General features: G+C 40.9%; 1 protein-coding gene across 3 annotated transcripts in view; it reads left to right on the forward strand.

Annotated features, from left to right (window-relative positions):
- BLNK (B cell linker) overlaps window positions 1-22,106 on the forward strand; it is a 113,921-nt gene that overhangs the window by 14,805 nt on the left and 77,010 nt on the right. For 2 of the 3 annotated variants that reach the window (XM_057530890.1, XM_007187448.3), the window contains exon 1: window positions 16,075-16,265. The exons of the other annotated variant lie outside the window; for it this stretch is intronic. In XM_057530890.1, the coding sequence (XP_057386873.1) occupies window positions 16,219-16,265 (47 nt within the window). In that variant the 5' untranslated portion in view covers window positions 16,075-16,218. Of the gene's footprint in view, window positions 1-16,074; window positions 16,266-22,106 lie in introns of those variants that run through there. 3 annotated transcript variants of the gene reach the window in all.

Raw genomic sequence — 22,106 nt, forward strand, 5'->3', positions numbered from 1 at the left:
TCTGAGTTGGGGAGGTAGTGAGAGGAAGAGAAGGGAAGATTAGAAAGTTAGAATCATCCATTCGGTTTTGAGGGAGAGGGAAGTGAATCCGCATGGGGGAAGGAGAGAGATTTGCTGGAAGGATGGAAAACAGGGAGAATCATAGGGAGAGTGAATGAGCTTATCTGCAATCTTATAATTATTTCCTAGAAAATTTGCTGTTTCATAATTTAATTTACAGGAGGGCAGTACAGCATAGAGGCTGATTTGGATAGTACAGTGGTTGAATCAAAGTCCCTCCTCTTTTTGCAGGCCCAGTTTTCTCATCTTCGAAGCAATGATATTCATATATGCATTCTTCATGCTTGTGTGAGACCAGATCAGGGATTGGAGTGGGCAGTTGAAGAAAAAGCGTAAATCTCATAATGGTGGTCCTTGTAAAATGCAGCAGAATCTGTCTGCAACCTATCTTGCTGGAGGCAGGTGCAACTGGAGTCCAGGCAATCAGCCTTCCTCATCCCGCAGACGAATGCCTCTCCCCACTTTGAAGCCAGCAGAAGTCTGGGCAGAGGAAGGTGCCACTGATATCCCACCAAGTTTGCAAGAAAGGACATGGGATGATGACTCCTTCACCACAGATGGAAGGTAGAGTGTTCAGGAGGAAAATGGGTGGGGCCACTGGATGGGGATTTAAAAAAGGGGCATCCATGAGACCAGCAGAACAAGGACCAGGAGAGAATGAAGCCACCATTCGGGTTGCAACTATGGGACACTTAATGAAGAAAAAATGTGACTGTGATTTAATTTGTTGGAACCAGAGAAATTGTTCAGAATTCCTTCAGCTGTAAACTCGGCCTTATCGGCCATTCTGTTAATCTGTTATGATGGCTAAGGTTGATCATGGCTGTCAGTACTCAGAGCCCTTCCACATACATTACTACAAATGCTTCTAGCCCCAGGGGAAAGGTGGCTTCAAAATTCCTTTTCCATGTTTAGCACATTTTATTAAGTTCTAAAAATTTGAAAACAGGTCATTCAAAACACCCCATTCATCAGCTGGCCCAGATGTCATAACGAATTACAATATTTTCTATGTGTCAGTTATTATGAATAAAGTGAATTCTCAGGAAGTATATTGGAAACCACCAAAAGATGTTTGCACTTTTTTGTAAGGTCACATTATTACATTTCAATGTAAATTTTCTGGTTAATTCTATACCAGCCTAAAGAAATGTGCATGTGTCTATGTGTGTGTACTCTCATCAATAAAATCCCACCAGCAGGCCCAGCTGCATGGGCATGTAGGGTCCCAACTTTCAGAAAAACCCCACAGTGGTTCAGTGCTCTGCTATCACCATCTTGAAATTCTTAATTCTTTAACAAGAGGCCTCACATTTCCATGTTGTGCTGGATCCCAGAAAATATATAGCCAGTTCTGCTCACTATGAAATATTGGACTTTGTTCTAAAGGGCAAACAGGTGTTTTAAAAAAATGTTTAATTTGCTAGTTATCATATTTATTTTTTTAAGTGCCTACTGTTCAGGTACATATAAAATTACGTGCTAATGCTCACAGGGAGAAATGCTTCATTATGACAATGTATATACAAATGGTATGAATCTTGAATAAACAGAAATAAATAAAAGGTTTTGAAAGGAAAAAAACTGTAGTTGAATTAATTGGTTTGGTTCAGGAGGGTTAATTCTAACCATGTCATCTCCTATCATTAGAGGAAGCGAGAGAGAAATAAAGAGACTGAATAGAGAAGATCAGTCAAGGGTGTAGAAAAAAATAGGGAGGAATTGAGGGTGGGAGAGTGAAATGAATCAAGTACTGAGCCCAATAGTCTTCTTTCCATGGAAAAAAGCATTTTGCACGTTCACCCCTTCCGATTGATATGCGCATTATCTGATGATATTTTTGACAACAGGGAGACAGATTGTGTGCTCTCTTCACTGTGTGGTTTTTAAATTTTTCTGTGTCTGGCTTGCTTCAAAGCAGACTAGAAACCTCATCTTGGAGATCTCCTTGGGTGACTGGACTCAAAGTAAAACCAAGCTGTACAGGTGGCTTTGATCTCTTAACTCTCCCTGTGCTTGGAGGTACTTTACTGTTTTTCCTGAACCTGAAATAATAAAGTTTACAAGTAAGGTAACCGTTTTTCTCATACTGCGCAAATATATATCTTTGCCCCTGAATTTTCAGCATTGCTATTTTAATTTTGCAGCCCCAGTCATTTCTTTCATCAGTTTTTTTAAAGCGGATATGTGTTCACCAAAGAAATGATTCTGTTGCTTTAAGAGGGGAAAAAAAGATACACTCGGTCAGTCTGAAAATGTAACACCTGGCACCCATATTTAGAAAATTTTAAACACACACACACACACACCAGCCTTTAGCACTGAAGTGTGCAGAACATTACAGGAAGCTCATTGCTTAAAAGCAGTTTGAGTTCAATAATTTATTTGTAAGTCCGTTGTTTGGAACTTGAAAGCACTTTTTCCCATAGAAGCAAAGCTATAAATGGTGCTTTGGTCCCCAGGCTCAAAAGACTGTTGGAGAAATGTCTGCTCTGGTGATGAAAATAGAAAACGACTCTCTGGCAATATAGTAACTGAGCCAAAGAGAAAAGCTAACAAAGTAAGAACTTGTTTGCTTTGAATGCTTATGCTTTTAAGAGGAGTGGGTCTCACCTGAGGAGGTAGTAGAGGCAGCTAGAGATTCCAGGGTGCATGTGGGTCATTTCCATGGCCTGGGCTCTTTGTATGTTCACTTTAAAGCCCTGGTGTGCTTTGTCCCCCATGCAAGGGTGCACCCCATAGTGTTTTGGTGCGACTCCCATGGTTGGGTTCTATTTTTGGCTCAGAATAGAAAGGAGAGCAAGAGAGGAAGGGAAATTTTCCCGAGGTGTCTAGAGTATTGGGAAAAAGAGAGAAGGGATAAATGAAGCTGCTTGACGTAGTGGTACCACAACTCACATTGTTCCTTTGGAATAGATAGTCCCCTTTGTGCATCTCCTGCCACATAGGGAACTTCCTACTTGTATGTAAATCTCCAGGTCACAAGTCCTCTTCTCTGGGGAGCTGCCCCCATTTTCCTAACTAACTTCCCCACTAGCTCTCAGCACAGCTTATAAATATCTCTTTGAAAACACACTTCACATTGCTTTGTAATAATTTGTTTGTATATCTCCTCCACTTGACTAGGACCCATCACAGGAAAAATAATTTAAATTGATTTTTAAAATATCTCAGAAACCCACACAACACAAGAATGCATGTTTCATTTGTCTAAGTTGGAAGCAAGCTGTGAGCAGGAATAAACAGGACTGGGGGGGAAGATAGTGGGGACATCATTCCACCAAAGGGGAAGATTGGAGATTGTGCAGAAGAGGTCTCAGATCAGAGCCTCCCCATCTCTCCCCACTTACCAGGAGCTTCACTGGTCCAGAACCACTTGCTCCTTGCCCAAGACACCTTGAGGTGAGTTAGGGGAGATGGAGACTACATGGAAGCCACTGCTTTACAAGCTATGGTGGTTATATTTTGAAGTTTTTCTAGTAGCCAATGTCCCTTCTTCCAGTGAAAGCCCCTGATTTTCATGTGGGGATCAGCCCACATACATGGGCATGGGACAGCCTCTGACCGAGGTCCAGGGTGGAGAACAGGGCATAAATTTCCCCCTGGCCTTGGTGTTTGGTTCAGGGATGGAGATGTGACCAAAATATCCAATCAGGGTAGATCTCACTACATTTGAGGGTGCTGTCACCATTCTGTTGTTCTTGAACCTGAGGGGCTGTGAGGCTAGAGCAGAGTAGTGGTATATTGGTCAATGTTTAATAATTGGCTCTCAAAAAAAAACCCAGCCCTGATTTGTAGTACAGTATTTGCCAATTCCAGGGCTATAAACATTTCCACCATGGCTGATTTCAAGCTCCAACCTAAAGTCGCTGAACACCGAGTTGGGAAGCACCACCATCACGTAATCCTTCCACCACAGACAATGGATACAATGGATGTACATAACCTTAAGAGCACAGATAAGAGCAAAATGTAACAAAATAACTATGAAAGATGAGTTTAGAGTATATTTTACCTTTTTTTTTTTTTAAGGTTTCTTTTTTTTTTTAATTAATTTATTTATTTTTGGTTGCGTTGGGTCCTTGTTGCTGCGTGCGGGCTTTCTCTAGTTGCGGCGAGTGGGGGCTGCTCCTCATTGTGGTGCTCAGGCTTCTCATTGCGGTGGCTTCTCTTGTTGCGGAGCACGGGCTCTAGGCGCACAAGCTTCAGTAGTTGACACACATGGGCTCAGTAGTTGTGGCTCGCGGGCTCTAGAGCGCAGGCTCAGTAGTTGTGGCGCACAGGCTTAGTTGCTCTGCAGCATGTGGGATCCTCCCGGACCATGGATCGAGCCCTTGTCCCCTGCATTGACAGGCGGATTCAACCACTGCGCCACCAGGGAAGTCACCGTGTTACCTTAGTTTTAATTATAACATTTAATTGTAGGCTTAAATAATTAATCTCTTTCAAATAATGGCTATGTTAACAACAGGCTCACAAAATTCCTAAAATTTTAACAATTGTCTCTCAAGAGCTGGTAGGAACTACATCCAGCAACCCACTGAGCCAGAGCCATCCGGCCAGTAAGGAATTAACCAAGAGGCCCAGAGTATGTGAAAAACAGTCCTAACCATAGTGTTTACTATGTAACTCTGTAGCCTGTTCAGCCCAGGAAGGTTCTGCCTTTCGTGGTTTTAATCCAGTGATTAATGTGATTCCATCTTCTCTCCTTTCTTAGCATATTGTTTATACTTCCTTCTTTACTTCTCTCAGAGGTTGAGCTAGAGTTTGCAAGACACATTTACAGCTAACCCAAGTCCACTTTCAAATAACCTGTGAATATACCACTTGACAGGTAGTGTCAGTACCTTATATTGATAATAAAATAACTCTTAATTTCTTCCCTCTCATCCCTTGTATCATCACTGTCATTTATTTCACTTACATATAAGCATACATAAGCATATATATGCATAAAATATATACGTAAACATACATACATTGTTGATATTATTATTTTGAGCAAACTGTTATCTATTAGACCAATTAAGAATAAGAAAAATAAAAGTTATTTTATCTTTATCTATTCCTTCTTCAATTCTCTTTCTTACTTTATGTAGATCCAGTTATTTGACCTATATTATTTTCTTTCTCTCTAAAGAACTTATTTCAACATTTCTTGCAAGGCGATTCTAATGGCAACAAATTTCCTCAATTTTTGTTTGTCTGATAAAGTCCTTATTTCTCCTTTGCTTTTGAAGGATAATTTCACAGGGTACCAAATTCTATGTTGGTGGTATTTTTCTGTCAACATTTAAAATATTTCATTTCACTCTCTTCTAGCTTGCATGGTTTCTGAGAAGTCAGATGTGATTCTTATCTTTTTCTGTGTAGGAAAGGTGTTTTTTCCTCTGGATTTTTTTCAGAATTTTTTCTTTATCTTTGATTTTCTGCCGTTTGAAAATGATACGCCTTGGTGTAGTTTTTGCTTGGGGTTCTCTGAGATTCCTGGATGTATGGTTTGGTGTCTGACATTAACTGGGGAAAATTCTCCATCATTATTGTTTCAAATATTTCTTCTGTTTCTTTCTCTCTTCCTTCTCCTTCTGGTATTCCCACTCTGTGTATGTTATAACTTTTTAGTTATCCCACAGTCCTTGGGTACTCTGTTCTGGTTTGGGGTTTTTTTCAGTCTTTGTCCTCTCTGTTTTTCGGTTTTTGAGGATTCTCTTGAAATCTACTCTAGCTTTGAGATTCTTTCCTCAGCCATGTTCAGTCTACTAATATGTCCATCAAAAGCATTCTTTATTTCTGTTACAGTGTTTTTTATCTCTTGCATTTCTTTTTCTTTTTGATTCTTCCTTAGGATTTCCATCTCTCTGTTTACATTGCCTACCTGATCTTCATGCTGGGTTCCTTTATCCATTTGAGCCCTTAACATATTAATCATAGATGTTTTAAATTCCTGGTCTGGTAATTCCAACATCCCTGCCATGTCTGGTTCTAATGCCCACTGTGTCTCTGCAAATTGTGGGGTTTTGCCTTTTGGTATGCCTTGTTTTTTTTTTTTGATGACTAGACATGATGTATGAGGTAAAAGGAACTGCTGTCAACAGGCCTTTAGTAATGTGGAGGGGGAGCATTCTGTAGTCCTGTGATCAGGTCTCAGTCTTTTAGTGAGCTTATGCCTCTGGACCGTGAACTTCACAAATGCTTCTCTTTTTTATTCTCCCACTTAGATGGGACAGCATGACTAGAGTGGGCTGGAATTGGGTACTTCCCTTTCCCAGGTCAGTTAAGCTCTGATAATACACCAGCAGGTTAGGCCATGGTTAACTAGTTTCCACTGGGGGCAGGGCTTGTTAATAATGGAGTGCTCTGATTTATTTCAAAATGTTTTCTTTTCTCCACCCCTACCGGAAGCTCAAGGGGATTTTTCTCTGATATTTACTGTGGGAACCTGGTCAAGCTCCTAGAGGTAAATCTCAAAATATTGTCGCCTTATGACTGGGTCCTCCTGGAGTTTTTAATTCTCAGAGTTGTCCCCACTGAGCCGCCAGCAATTCATCAATTGCAGTTCAGGTTTTTCTACACCCTCACTCGTTCCTACGGCGGTTGTGCTAGCAAGTCTCTGCTCCAGTAAGCCATAATGACCTGTATGCACCTGTCTGTCTCTTCGATCTTGGGGGCAGCAGTTTGCACTGTATACTTCCTCTCTTACAGAGCAAAGAAGAATTGTTGATTTTTCAGTCTATTCAGTTTTTCACTTGTTGTTAGGATGCAGTGACAACTACGAAGCTCCTTACATATGAAACCAGCAACTTCAATGATTTTTAACATTGATTCAGTTCCTGAGTTTGAATAGTAATTGCATCTCACAACTAATTTTTACTTTATTTACGTGTACATATCTTTTAATAACTGTCAGGTTTAATTCAGAAAGTATTTATTATATACAAACAATATTCTAGTTTTGTGCTTGCTACAGAGAAAGACCAAAGAAATAGAATATAGTCCTTTCACTGGAATGTTTATAATCTCATCAAGGTAATAGGATATACACTTGGGAAAAATATTAGAGAGTTGGCATATGGCTAAAAGCAAAAACTGTGGTCCAAGTACGAAGAGCTGGAGGAGGTCAGAGTAGTAGCCCAGGTGAACCAGAAGACAGGACAAGTTTCCAGGAGGAAGTGTGCCTTGAAGGTGAGTGGGATTTGGACAGGCCACAAGAAATTAGAAAATGGTCAAGATTGGGGCCAGAAATGAGAGACAGAAAGACTGTGCTTGGGAACTCCTGAGCAGGATTCTACATTGATGGAGAGCGCATTGATGAGGAGGCCTGGGGAACCAGGAAGTTCCAATACCCCTGATGACTCTGTAGAGGGCTTGAGGGTGAGAAACATTTGGAGTCCTGCCATTTTTGAAACTCTTACATGAAAATTTCAAATGTATAGAAAAGTTGAAAGAATGGTACAACGAACACCTGTATACCTACCACCCAGCTTCAATCATTGCTAACATTTTTTTCTGAATCATTTGAAGGTAAGTTGTAGACATGCCTACTTAAACCTTTAAATCCAAAAGCATTCACCTCCCAAAAATGTCCTGATAAGGATCTTTCTATATTACCACTATACCATGATCATTCTTAAGAATGTTAACAATTCCCTAATATCATCTAATCTCCAGACCATATGAAAAATTTCCCAATGGTCTGCAAATGTCTTCTAGAGTTGGTTTCTTCCCACCAGTATCCTATTTGGGTTCATGCATTGCATTTGCTTGTTATGACTCTTCAGTCTGATTTAATTTTGAACATCTCCTCCACTTTTTTTCTTTTTCTTTGCCTTTTTTAAGACCAGGTGGTTGTTCTGCAGAATTCCCCACATCTGGATTTTTAAAAATTGTATTTTTTCCTCTTAGTGCTGTCCAACTTGTTTCTCTACCACCTTTACTTCCTATAAATTTAGCGAGATCTCACATTCCAGTTTATCTGGGAATGTCCTGCCTGTTTATACCTGTAGTCCTGGCATAATTGTTAAATGAATCCTCTTTCAGTCTCATAAGTGCCCTAGTTTGGATGATTAATTATATGTTCACTCTCTGTGAACTGGAAGTTAGGTCTAAAAGTTGATTAGATTGAGATCAAACATTTGTGGCAACAGTGCTTCTTAGTGAGATGTATTTAGTTTTGCATCACATCAGGAAGAAGTATGGATGATGCTGAGTTTGAACACTTAAGACAACGACAGCCAGATTTCATCTCTGCAAACGTTGGCTTTTCCCTTGGCAATTAGCCAGCAGCCCATGGGATGAGCCTTTCCCACCTTGAGACTACTCTGTTCCCCAACATTCACCTACTAGTTTTAGCAATAATTGATATTCCTCACCTTAATCAATTATTTATTTTGCAGTTGCAAAATGGTGATTTTCTTATTCTGTAATTCTTTCTACATTTACTAGCTAGCATTCTTAGAAAATCAAGGAGGATTTTCAATTCCTCTTAAAAAATGGTAAATGCTTCCTTCATTTCTAATTTATTAATTACCAGAAGTAAGGAGTTGATGGAATAGTTATCTCCAATTTTGGCAAATGACTTTGGTTTGGGGTTTTATTATTGCACACCAGTGGATTTTAATTTGTTCAAAATTTTAAAATAAATTACAGTCATTATTCTTTTTTTGTTGCTCAAATCACCCCCTTCAAAGATCTTCTCCTGGATCTTTGATGTTTCCTGGCACAAGATGTTCCAGGTTCAGCTTCCATTGTCTATGCCCCAGACCGAAATCAACCCTGCCTTCTAGCCTCTAGCTCCTGCTAGTGGGGAATTTGTCTGTTTCTTGATATAATTGTAATTGAGCATCTCTTCATGTGTTTAAAATCTGGAATGTCATTGCTTCTAGGCCCTTTCAATATTTAGTGCTAGGAAATAAATAGTGAGTTCAGATTGATATTTGCAATTAAATTTAACATTACCAAGTTTTTCTTTGATTTTATATTTGTATTTTTTCTCTCACACTAAAAATCTTAGTTTCTGCTAATATTAACATATTTATTTATTAGTTTCTGCTAATATTAACATATTAACATATTTATTAACATATTTAACATATTTATTTATTTCTGCTAATATTAACATGTTTATTTATTAACATATTTATCTACATTATACCAAAAAAACACTTTGAAAATTATAATACACATTTTATTACTAAAAATAAAAATACTGAGTAGAGTTTGAGATTTCTTTGTAACATTTTCATTCTTAGAATATGTTTCACTGAGGATGCACAGAGGACTGTGTTGAAAAGTCAAAATAATTCTCTTTTCCAGGGTATGTTACTATTTACATTCACTTGTTTCTGTTTACTTTTATTCTAAAGTTTGCCTTTTTAAATTTTTTGCATTAATTTTGTGTTTTTATTATGTGTCAAGCCATTATCTAGTTTAAAAGTCAAAACTATGAAAAGACAGATCCAGAGACTCAATCTACATCCCTATCACTTCTGCTCTATTTCCAGCTCCCTTCTGCCTCCTATAGGTGACTATTTGTATTAGTTTATGATTTATCCTTCTAGTGTTTATGTTTGTTTTTGCAATAATAAGTGTGTGTCTTTTCCTCTGTCTTCTTGTTTTTTAAAAGAAGTAGCTTACACTGTCCTGACCTTGTCTCTTCCACTTACCATATCCCAGAGGTCACACCGTTTTTATGGCGGCACAGAACTCTGCTACAACGATGAACTAAAATGTATTCAACCAGTCCTCCACTGAAAAGTATTTAGGTTTTTCCAATTTTCGTTGTTGCAAATAAAACTGCAACAAATAACTCTGTGCAGATGTTGCGTGCCTGCGTGCGTCTGTGAAAGTGTATCTTCAGGAGAGGGTTCTAGAAGTGACATTGCTGGATTACAAGGTCAATTCATTTATTTTGTTAAATATTGCCAGTTCCCCTCCATGGGATTGTAACGTGTTGTTAGCAAAGACTGCCTGTTTCCTAAGAGCATCCTATCATCAGACTTGCAGATTTTTGCTAATCTGGTACGTAAACATGCATATGTTCTTCGGCCTGGTTATAACCTTTCTCTTAATAGGAGATCGATTGAGCATATTTCCATCCATTTAAAGACCATTTAAAGGCTTTTCATGGTCATTTTTTTTTTCCATCTCAATTTTTAGGAGCTCTTTATCTATGAGGGAGATTAGCCTTTTATCTGTGATACATGATGCAACTCTTTACTCCCAATTTGTCCTTCGTCTTTTGATGATGTTTATAATGGTTTTTTGCCACAAAAAAGTTCTTTATGTTTTTCTAGTTAAATTTATCAATCTTTTCTTTGATTGCTTCTGGATTTTAAGTCATAGATAGGGTTATGAAGAAATTTAACTGTGTCTACTTCTGGTACAGCTATGGCTTCACTTTTGTAGTTAGAGCTGTGATCCATTGGGAGTTTTTGCTGTTGAATGGTTTGAGGTATGAATCTAAATTTTACCTCTTCCCCAGTGGCTTTGCAATTGCCCTGCTTTTTAAAAAGTCCATCTTTCTCCCATTAGATATGCCACATTCATAGCATTTAATCTCCTTAAATTCTTCTGTTTATTTCTGCACTTTCTCTTTAGTTCTGTTGGTCATGCAGAAATACCGTGCCGTTTTTATTAGAGAGGCTTCATAGCATGCTTTAAATCTGAGAGGTCTATCTCCTTCCACTCCCTTGATCTTCTTTGTCAGAGATTTCTTGGCAATTCTTGCTTGTTTTTATAGAGAGAGGAACTTTAGAATCTACTTCCCTCAGGTGTCGTTGGATGAGAGGATCTTATTGCTATTTTTATTGGCATCACATTAAACTTATATATTAAATTGGAGATAATGGCATTCATGACAATGAGTCATTCTACCCAAGAACATGGACCATCTCCCCATTTGCTCAAGTCTGCTTTAGTTGGGGGCCCTCTGAATCTAGATGGACTTTCTGGGTAGGAGGACTAGGAGATGAATGGCGCTCTACCAGATAAAAGGTAACAGAAATTTGTCATCAACAGCCACAGCATCTGCTATCAAGGGCTTCTCCTGGCCTCCAGGACCTCAACCCCTGGAGGCCATGAACCTTATCTTGGCTTTCTACTTCTCTGACGCTCCCATTCCTTGGACAGAGCACTCTGCCTCTCCACCCTTTCCTGCTCTCTGGCTTCATCATAGCCCTGACTAACAGGGAAGACCTGGCCTCCTGACCGTCTAGGACCCCATGTATTTGCCTCCTACCCCATCTTTGGAGAGCTATTTCTGGCTGGTGGCTGGGCTGTGTGACTGATGAGGAGAATGGGTGTTTGAGAACCAGTCTGACCAAAGGGATGGTCATGTGCTGGGAATTAGTGAGGAATAAGATGGAGCCCCAAGGTGAGACTCAGTGACAGGGGCATGAATGACATTCATACTTGGCTCTAGAAGAAAGGAAAAACCTCTGAAATCCTTCTTGAGAGTCAGCAGTTGGGAACATGGCCTGGGAATGAGAGTGGGCGTGGATCTAGCTGCAGAGAAGAAGCAGGAGGCTGAGCAGTGATCCAGGTGAGGATCTAGGCTGGAGTGAGAACAGGGTGAGGGTAGAAATATTACAAAGGAGAGTCTTGCTCGCAGACCGGTTCTGAGGGCTGAAGGCAAGGGAGGAGTTGAAGATGAGACAAAGACCAGGAGTTGTCTGTCCTGACAACAGGCTATGGTAATGTTCTTACCAGCCAAGGACTTGGACTGATACTTGGACTGTTTTCTTCTAAGCTCTTCTCCGCGTAATACGGATACTGCACTCCAGGCCAATTTCATATACAGAATATTGAGTTTACTGAACAGATGAAATAGGGAACTGATTCATCTCACAGAAAGTGAAGCCTCGAGCTTAAAAGAGGCTTTGCCGATTTGTTCAAGTCACAGCTGTGTTGTCTCCTTCCTTCTTGCTCCCTTCCTGCCCCCTCCCCACAAAGGAGAACAGATAGACCACTAGCAGCATCTGCCTCAGTTCCTGTTCTCTCTTGGCCTCTCTCTGGCCTCTTCTGCTATTTTTCTCCAGTGGTTTACCCAGGCTTCCTAACTTCCTCCCAAACCTTCCTCCATCTGGGCCCTTAACTGGCACTGGCCAATTAACCAGGCATGGGCCTGACCAACAGCAAGCTCCTGCTACTTTGGCCTGCATGTGCCAGAAAGCTGCCAGGGCCACTGTTCCCGCAGGACAGCCTCCCCACCCCCATCCCAAGAATGGGGGCCAGCACAGGGAAAAGAGAGTGAATGGTTTGGGGGTTAAAGGGCCCTGGCTCAGGGATCAGGAAGAATGGGTGGCCTTAGGTAAGTGCTGTCACCTTTCTGAGGCTCGGACTTCACATCGTGAATGATAAGAGTACCCCCCTCGTAGAGTTGTTGTGAGGCTGACCTTCCTGGGAGTAGGTTATGATTAGAACAATAGAAGCATACTGCATAGTATCCATGCCACGCTTCGCCTACTTCCTTTGGCAATTTGCCTAAACCAGCCCTGGCAGGGGAAGAGCCATGAGCAGGTGGGTGGCAGAGCAGAGAGGGTGAACCGTGGCTCACCTTCCAGTTTCAGTGAGGACTTGGATTACTTCCAAAGGTCTGTAAACTGACACAGCCACCTAGCCTCACTTTGGGAAGCAATCTAGCACAGACCACCAAAGGCATCTCTTCTGGAAGCTGTGAGAGTGTTTCTGCTCATGGAATCCAATTTCTGTGCACATGGGCCAATGTCCAGATGCCAGGTCAGAAGGAGTCTGAGCCCTTCTTGAATACCCTTTCTCATCCTCTAAAGATGAGAAGTTGAGGCCAGGGAGATTAAGTGATTCACCCAAGGTCTTGGTTAAGTTGGTGCCTTGATGTCAGGGCAGGGCCCACTGCTGAAGCACAGATATCTCTTGTGATGGCAAAACCCTGTGATTGTCAGCTTAGACTATGAAAACAAGCTTGGGTTTGAATCCCAACATTGATGAGTGGTGTAACTTTGGGCCAGTTACTTAACTTCCCTATGAATCAGTTTTTTCACATGTATAATGAATGGTGTTGGGACTACCCTGGTGGTCCGGCGGTTAAGACTCTGCGCTCCCAATGCAGGGGGTCCGGGTTCCATCCCTGGTCAGGGAACTAGATCCCACATCCCACAACTAAGAGCCTGCACACCACAATGATGATCCCGTGTGCCACAACTAAGACCCGGTGCAGCCAAATTAATTAATTAATTAAAAGAAAAAAAATGAATGGTGTCGTAGTACATGAACATAAAATCATTGAAAAAGCATGTTGTTGTTGGTTGTCATTAACGGATGCAAGGAAAAGCACCCAAGAGAAACCAGAGCTGGTTGGTCTCATCCCCAAACTCCAGTATAATGTCTTCTTGTTCTCAAGCCGCATCATTTCACAGAGCTAACTGAGACTTAGGCAGACTGTCCTGGCTTTGCCCCATAGCTTTAGACCAGATCTTACTTTATATATTTTTGTTAAATATTTAATATCTACAATAAGTACCTATATACCCACCACTCAACTTAAGAAATAGGACACTACCATTGCCTTTGAAGTCCTATGTGCCCCTTCACTGCAATCCCACTCCCTAGTTCTATTCACCTGAATTTTATATTTATCATTCCCTCCCTTGGTTTGACCATATATGTATATGCCCTAAATAATAAATTAGTTTTACATGTCTTTAACCTAAATATAACTGGAATCATGGTGCATGGTCTTCTTTAACTTGCCTTTATTGCTCAGATTATTTTTGTTATTTATCCATACTGATCAATTGTATTCAATCATTTTCACTGTTGAATAGTACTCCACTGCATGAATATGCCACGATTAATTTATCTGTTTTCCTGTTGAGGGGCAATTGGGTTGTTCCAAGTGTTATTTTGTTTTCTATTAGAAATGGTGCTTCAATGACAATTCTTGCACATGACTTGGTGTACATGGCATATTTTTAGTGTTCTGACACAGTGCTATGTTATGTATGACCTCATGCTGGGTCATAGGTATGTATGTCATCAAGTGTATTAGGTAATACCAAGCTGTTTCCAAAGTGGTTGTACCTAGTTATATTTTTATCAGCAGTGTACAGGAGTTCCACATTTTCTTTAAGGTTGGTATTATCCATTTTTCATTTGTTAATCTAGTAATTAATTAACTGTCATGTTCACTGTGCTGTGTAGATCGAGACTGAGTGTTTATCATGGTATGTTGATCTCCACGTGCTGTGGAAACCATGTTGTGTGGTCTTATTCTTTTCACAAGTCATAGGCTAAAATTTGGCATCCTCAATTTCCATGTTTGCATTGACCAAGTAGTGGCAGCCTGGAACATCATGGCTATCACACTACGTTCTACATGGGGTAAAATGTCCAGTCTGGAAAAGCAGACTCTCATTTTTATCATGTCAGACTAGACACAGTAAAAAGAAGAAAGACAAGTGGCTGTAAAAAGAAAAAGCAGAAGTGTAACTCTTGCCCTTGGTCTTTTTCTCTGGGGAAATAATAAGTTCGCAGCCCAGGTGCTGAACAGAGTTGTTGGTTGAGAGAAAAGTCAAGTAGCCGATGGGGTGCACTTTACAGTAATCTAGAAGGAACAAGCTGATTATCGCCCCATTCAGTGGAGCTTGATTTTCCTGATCCTGATGACATTCTACGTGCCTTCACTCTCCTGGTCTACTAGTTCCTTTCCGTTAAGAACTGTGGGAGTTGAGGGGCGAAGGTCTAGAACTCTTTCAAGATAAATTGCAAGAAAATTGAGCTTCCTGTTTGGGGAAAATAAACAATTGGAAGAGCCAAGCACTTACATTTTTCTCATGAAAGATGAACTTTCTTGCTGGCCTGGCCAATTCAGGGGTTTGGCCGAGCAGAAAGGCCCCACCCTTCAATAGCCCTGTGGATTCTGCTCCTGACCATCTGGTTAAACTAGAAATTCAGAGACGGTATATGAATGTGAATAATCAAGATTTACCTGGAGAAATACAGAACCTCTGTTTGTACAAAGAAGAGGCACAGGAGGAAAGGAATCCATCTACTACATCCATCTCTGCCATTGCTGCTGTTGCCCCTCACCTTCCTCCCCCTCCTCCTCCCCTTCCCCTCCTCCCCATTCCCCTCCTCCCCCTCCTCCTCCTCCTCCTCCCCCTCCTCACTGGCCCATCACTAGGTCTGGTGAGGGGATGGAGGTGAGCAGTGGATGAGGCCAGGAGGGGACAAAAGGCAGTGAGGAGAGTGGCACCCTGCTTTTAAGGGGACTTCTGGATGGCCTGATGTCAGAACTGCATTGTTAGGAGGTTGTTAAATTTGTTCTTAGCTGACCTTTGAGTGCATGTTGATTTTGTTTGAAAGCATCTGGCTATCAGCACAACTCCTGACACCATCAACCTGATAAAGAGGCCATGCTGTACAATGGAGATCCTCTCCCCTTTTCCAGATCTCCTATCTGTCTCTATCCCTAATGACCTTGCCTAGAGAATTGTCTTCCCATTTTACACAGATCTTCAGGAAAACTGAATTCTAACTCTCAAAGTAAACTGCTACCACTGTGTCACTGTCATCTTGATATTTATTTAAAAACATTTGGGGGAGGGGAGTGAGGAGAAACTATACCAAAATGCCATTTTCGTATAATGATCCTTTAAGTGGAAACGTTTATCCATGACTTTATGCAAATGAGCAGAAAGTCCCAAAGAGACTTTCAGATGGAATTGATTATTCTGCTTTTCCTTGAGCTCAGGAAGGGGACAGCATGACACCTGCTGAAAACAAGGACTATATGTGTTCAGGACAACAGGAAGTAGTGACCAGCCAGAAGCTTGCCCTGACCTGGTTATAAATCTGGTTACAGAAGAAAGCAGCTGGAAAGAAATTTGCATGTCCAATAGGTTTCACTATTAAAGTTTACACAATGTGGAGTAATCAGCCAAGCTGGCTGGCTACCCAGATCACATGACTATGTAGAAACATGAAACTTGACTACATGCTCTAGCAAGTTTTACTTCTCCCTCTTGCAGGGGTGTTTGCCAGCAGCCTGCACTCTCAGAAATCAGACTCAAGTGACTAGGACTCTTGAGATCAAAGTCTTACCATGCTACTCCCCAGGACAGCCAGGGACTGCTGACGTGACCACCGGACAGTGATCTGTGGTTCGTATAGTTACCAAAAAGAATGGATAAGCTTAATAAAATAACTGTCCCCGCCAGTCAGAAGTTGAGGTAAGATTTTCGCCATCCAATACTTTTCCTTCTTCTCCTTTTTTTTTTTTTTTTCAATGATCTTATTGCATCTCAGAAATACTGAAATCCTGGAATACTTTGCTAGCTGTAAGGCAGTGGGGTGTCAATTGCTATAGGGAAGGGGACTTGCATTTTTAAAGAAATGTGTAGGAACTAGTGAGCTTATTCTAGCTGGCTTTGCCAGTGATGGATTGAAGTGTAAAGCTTTGAAGAGAAAATAAAAAAGAAAAGCCAAGGGCTTAGATTCTACCAATGGTCAGCTTGGAGAGTCTGAACACAGCAAGCTTTTCTAAAAAAAGTTTGGTCTAATCTGAGTACTCAAATATTTCATTGTGGATTACTATTTAATGTTAAAGATTGTTGTAATAATTTGTATTCGTTGTAGTTTTACTATCTCACTTATTTTGTGGCTGTATGTCACAAGTGTTTTGGGGAGATTAGATCTGTTTTTCCAGTGTCTTCATGTCAGAGTAACAATTATCTATAAAAAGCCACTTAGAAAGAATAAATAAACCAGAAGTGGCCCAAGGGGAAAGAATCAAGAAACTCCTCTGACCTATAGAAGAAAAGACTTCCTAAATTTTTATTTTGAAGATTTTCTTTTTGTCTCATTGTGACAACATCATGGCTTTTTGAGACTGGAACTTTTAAGTGTTCAATGAGTGTTTTAAATTTCAGCTACCACTTGAACTTCAGTTTTTCACAGGGTGATGTGACACGTGTAGCAAGGAAGTTATCACAAATGATAAGGAGCTAGAGAATCAGAGCTTTTGAGACAGAATTTAAGAGAAATTAGTCTGGGAATGGCAGAGGGACAGCCCTTCACAGTTAGAATATGGGTCATATACCTGGTAGGCACTTGGTAAATGATAGTTTGAAACGAACTGCTGGTCTGGAATCAAGAGGCAGCATGGCCGCGGTCAGCCCTTTCAAGGGTGGGTTGATAAGGAGACAAAAAGCTTCCTCAGTCTTGCCCTTGGTCTCACATTGCTACACCGTCATGGGAGGGGGGCAGGTAAAACAGTGCAAGTAGTAAGTGACTCAATGAGTATAAGAAGTGAATTGGAGTAGCTGGAGAGGTTTTAACAGACAAGACGCTTCAAGTGCTAAGCTTTGTCAAAGTAAATGAACAAACCAAATCAAATAAAAACGAACATGTAGATATTGAGAACGGAGTAGTGGTTACCAGAAGTGAAGAGGCAGAGGGCAGAGGGTGAAATGGGTAAAGGAGGTCAAGTGTATGGTGATGGATGGAAACTAGATTTTTGGTGGTGAGCACACTATGGTACATACAGAAGTAGAAATACAATGTTGTAAAAGTGAAATGTACATGTTATAAACCAATGTTACCTCAATAAAAATAAATAAATAAATAGCTAGGCTTTGAGAGGCAGGTAAGATAAAAGAAGTTGGAGAATTGGAGGGAAAGCCTGATGTGCTGGGAGGGAGGAAAGACAGAAGCTGACGCTGGGAGCTGGACTTGACTAGGTCCATTTGTAGGATGACGAGGAGAGTCTTCTGCCCAACAGAGGCTGTAGAATAGGTGTGTGGGACCAGAAGGTCCTCAAAAGGCTGGATGTGTAGGGTGGGGCCAGATCACAAAGGACAGTGAGGGCTCTAACCATGGAGGGCTGGAGAACGGTTTATACAGTTACAGATGTCATGCCAATGGGCTTAAGGGAGGTTGGCAGGATGGACCGGAGGGGGCGGAACCTGGAGGCAGGGATGCTCAGTAGGAGGGGTGGTTAAGTAACCCAAGCCTCTAGTGCTGCATTCCTGGACTTGGGGCAGAGCAGTGAAAAGGGAGAGGGAAGGAAAGACATGCCAAAGAAACTAACAAGGCATGGATATTAAGCTTTCTCTCAAATGAGCAAGAGGGTTTAGAAGGTCCTTTTCAGAGATATTCCATAACCTAGGCCTGTACTAAGTCTTAGAACCTCTTTCAGGATATCCAGATGGGAATTTAAGTAAAGAGAGGCAATAGAACCTAAATCACTTTATGATCCTTCCCTCAGGGACAAAGTCCAGCTTTGTCACAGAGCAGTCGATAGACAACATACTACACTAGATTAGAGGGTAGAAAACCAAAACCCTATTGTGGATAATCATATACTACATTCATCTGCTCAGGCAAAAGTAACCTTTTTTTTCCTACTTGGTTACTGAGTTGTTTTTACAGAATTGGCCTGTTTTGATTAAAATGTGCGTTGTCGATGTGGAACTTTTCAAAGAAATGAAATTGTAAACACAATGAACTTGAAGCACCATTTTAAATCTTTTCTGTAATTAGATTGGATGGCGAGGAATAGGTCAATGAATACTTGATCCCTGTGGTTTGTATCCTCTGTCCTGACAGGTTATCACCAATTCAGAATGTTGCCGACTGTGCAATTATTTGGCATCAGATGACAGTATAAGTGAAGAGCTGTGTTCATACTCTTAGGTTTATCAAAGTTTATATGATAATTTGCTTAAATTCTTAGCCAGAAAAAATAGAGAGATAGTGAGTGTCCATCAACGGAGAGTAAAAAGGATGACCCTGATCTAGGGGGTATATTCCCAGGGCTGGAGAGAGACTAGAGGCAGAATGAGTGACCAGGAGGGAGGGAAAGTAGAGTCAACTAAGGAAAAGAGGGCAGGCATGATTGGAAAAAAAAAAAAAAAAAAAGGATTCTCAAAATGAAGGAGAAAGAGAAGGTTCCAGGTGGACCTTCCCAGATGGACAGCTGGGGATGAGTAGTCAGCCTGAGAGTTTCTACTGCAGAGGAATTGAGAAAGGTGAAGTGGCCAAGTTGTATGTGACCACAGAAATGTGTGAGCACAGATTCTTGCTTTTTTTCTCCCCTTGGGGCACTACATGAAGTCGGTTTTTCTGTTAATGGGAATCCAAAAACTCTCAGGATCTTTTAGTTGATTCTTAGCCATGATTTTCCCTGGATTTTATAAGGTAATGGTATCATCAGAAACGCAGCTCAGACCTGAGGTCTCAATCTTTCCACAGTAAGTATTCCTATTCATAAAAATATTACACTTCTAGATAAACGTTTCAACATTTACAGTCCTGAATCACAATGACTATATTCCTTTCAAGTTAGTGAAACTAGTTTGTAAAGGAAATTTTACGTTTTTATATTTTTAATAACCTCCCAGATGACTCATCATCTGTGCGTGTGTATTTTTCTTTGTAGCTCCCACAAACACATACTCACTTATTTTTACAAATGGAAAAAGTCTTTGACACAGGTGTGGTCAAGCCAAGTCTCCCTAATCCTTATATTATTGGTTGAAGAGTATGGTATTTTTCAGTCAAACTAACATAAGTGTGAGTTTAGGAAAGTTTACTTAAATTCCCTGGTCCCGGCTACTTCAGCTGAAAAGATAGAGATAATAACAGCATTGATCCCACAGGGCTGTTGTAAGGATTAGAGTGATCCTGGCACATAGTAATTATTGGATTGAAAACTGGTGGTTATTTAATATCTTATTGTCATTCTTATTAATTCTATAGGTGTGCAATTGATTTTCCAAACAGAAACATAGTACTTTACATTGATCCTTGATAAATTTCATGTCAGTTTCAGTTCTTCTTTTTAGCTATTTTGTCTATTTTACCTGTTGCTTCTGACATCTGTGGCATTTAGCTTTGCATGGACTGTGACGTGACAAACATCCCTTCTCTGCTCTAATCTAAGTGGCTAATAAACTGTTGAGCATGACAGAGCCCTGCCATGGGTGTCTGGGTCTCATGGCTAGGGCTCTCACTTGGAGATCCTATTTGACAGATCCTGGGACGTGATTTTTCTTCTCAGGTCTTGGAATCCTCAATTGGCGTTTCCAGTTACTTGACTTTTCAAGTTCAATTCTTCAGAAACAAATTTATCTTCTTTTCACCTTTCTGCCACTAGATCCCTCTCTGGTCCTCCCTGGTTCTGTCAATGGTGTCATCATCAACTCTAAGTCTGATGCATCCTTTCCTCTGTACCTCCACTCACCTAACACAACCTCTAGTCTTTCTTTCATGATGCTTCCATATATGCCCTTTTCTTTCCTTTTCTACCTCACCATCCTGGTTAGGTCCTCATCACCCTGTGTCCCCCAGCTACAAAATGAGGAGTTTGGATCTGACAATTCTCAAAGTCCCTCTCAGCTCTGATGCTGTGTGATCCTTTAGCCATGAAGACCATGCTTGAAATGTTACATCCTCTAAGGCTACCATTTCATCCCTGTTTCATGACCCTCAGGAAATATTTCCTGATGGAATTATCAACTTGTTTGAGATAGTTTTCAAAATATTTTCAAACTCTTTTCTTACAAAGTTTTTGAAAACTGCCCAACTCAGAACACTGGGGACAGAGGATTCATCTAGACAGCATCCAGATGCATCATCTAGAAGGTAGCTATGATGTATTTAGAAGGACAAAGCGATTGGTACCCAAAAGGGCAGGATTCCGATTGCCAATTACTAGCTATGGGTCCTGATGAAGTCCCTCAGCTTCTCTAAGCCTCAGTTTCCTCAACTGTCAAATAAAACTAGAGATGCCTTCCTCACAGGCTTGTTGTGAAGACATGGGCCAAAGTGCCCAGAATATTTGTCACATGGTCAGTATAACAAATAAATAAAAAGTAAACACAACAATCAGTACTTTTAACCCACCCTTCATGAGTGACCATTTGTTATCTCTCTTCCTACTCATGGTAGAAGATCCAACCCCCTTTAACTGGAGGGCAAGCAGAGCAGGAAGCTTCCCAGGGGCTCACGGTGGGTGGATAGAGCACATCCTGAATACAAGTGTGTTTTGGGCATCTCTCTTCTCATTCTTTTATAAGTTTAGGTCAGAGGCCAGTGCTGAGGTGGGAGGGCAAGAGGAGGCATAGCATCTAATGGTAGAGATAAGATAGACTTCCCAGGAAGTATGGTTTCCTATTCTCCTCACACTGCCTACCTGCCTTATGTCAGCTGAGAACCTGCTCAACTAGGCTATATTGTGTTGTACCAATGGATGCAATTCTCAGACAAGGTCTCTGTCTTCTCATGGGCCAGCTACATGGGAGCCACTTTAGAAATCTGCTTAGTGTTTGTGGATTTCAGGATCATCAGCTAGGAAAACTCAAGGCACTCTTTCTCATCCACTCTGGGCATGGGTCTGCCAGGAAAACGCTAAACCAGAGTCCACATATTCAAGGCACCCTCTCTTCTGGATCCAATAATCACCCAAACAATGTGTGCTGTGGCTGAACAATTCCTCCCTCTTCGTGCAACCTGTCCCCAAAGTGGCTATGATATAATTAATTCGGTTTCCAAGAACTGAACCACAATTACATTCTAGCCCTGTCTCTTACATCACTGGATGGGAGGAGATTGGGCTGGTACCAAATGCTTTAGGCACACATTTACAATCTCTTGGTTTTCCCCCACAAATGATTAACCTCATCTGTTCTGTGGAGAATTTACTTGTTTGGTGCATTTTCAAAGAGGATCTTACTATTGCCCTCATGCAACGACATGAAGGAATCTAGGCTTGTTAAAGAAAACAGGAATACGAAAAAAAAAGAAATTAAATAATAGCTTGTTAGAGAGATATTGAAACACTGGATGGCTTTCTTTGGCTTTTTAATAAACCCCATAGAAGTTATCTTCTTCTGCCCTCCCCCAAGACATAGCTGCATCATTTAGATCAGTGGTTCTCCACGAGGGACAATTTTGCCCTCCAGGGGACATTTGACTATCCCACTTGGGGAGGGGGTGCTGCTCGCACCTCGTAGGTAGATGCCAGGGGTACTGCTAAACATCCTGAACTGTGCAGAGCAATCCTTACAGCA

The sequence above is a fragment of the Balaenoptera acutorostrata genome, chromosome 16, assembly GCF_949987535.1.
Source record: "Balaenoptera acutorostrata chromosome 16, mBalAcu1.1, whole genome shotgun sequence".
Classification (NCBI taxonomy): Eukaryota; Metazoa; Chordata; class Mammalia; order Artiodactyla; family Balaenopteridae; genus Balaenoptera; species Balaenoptera acutorostrata.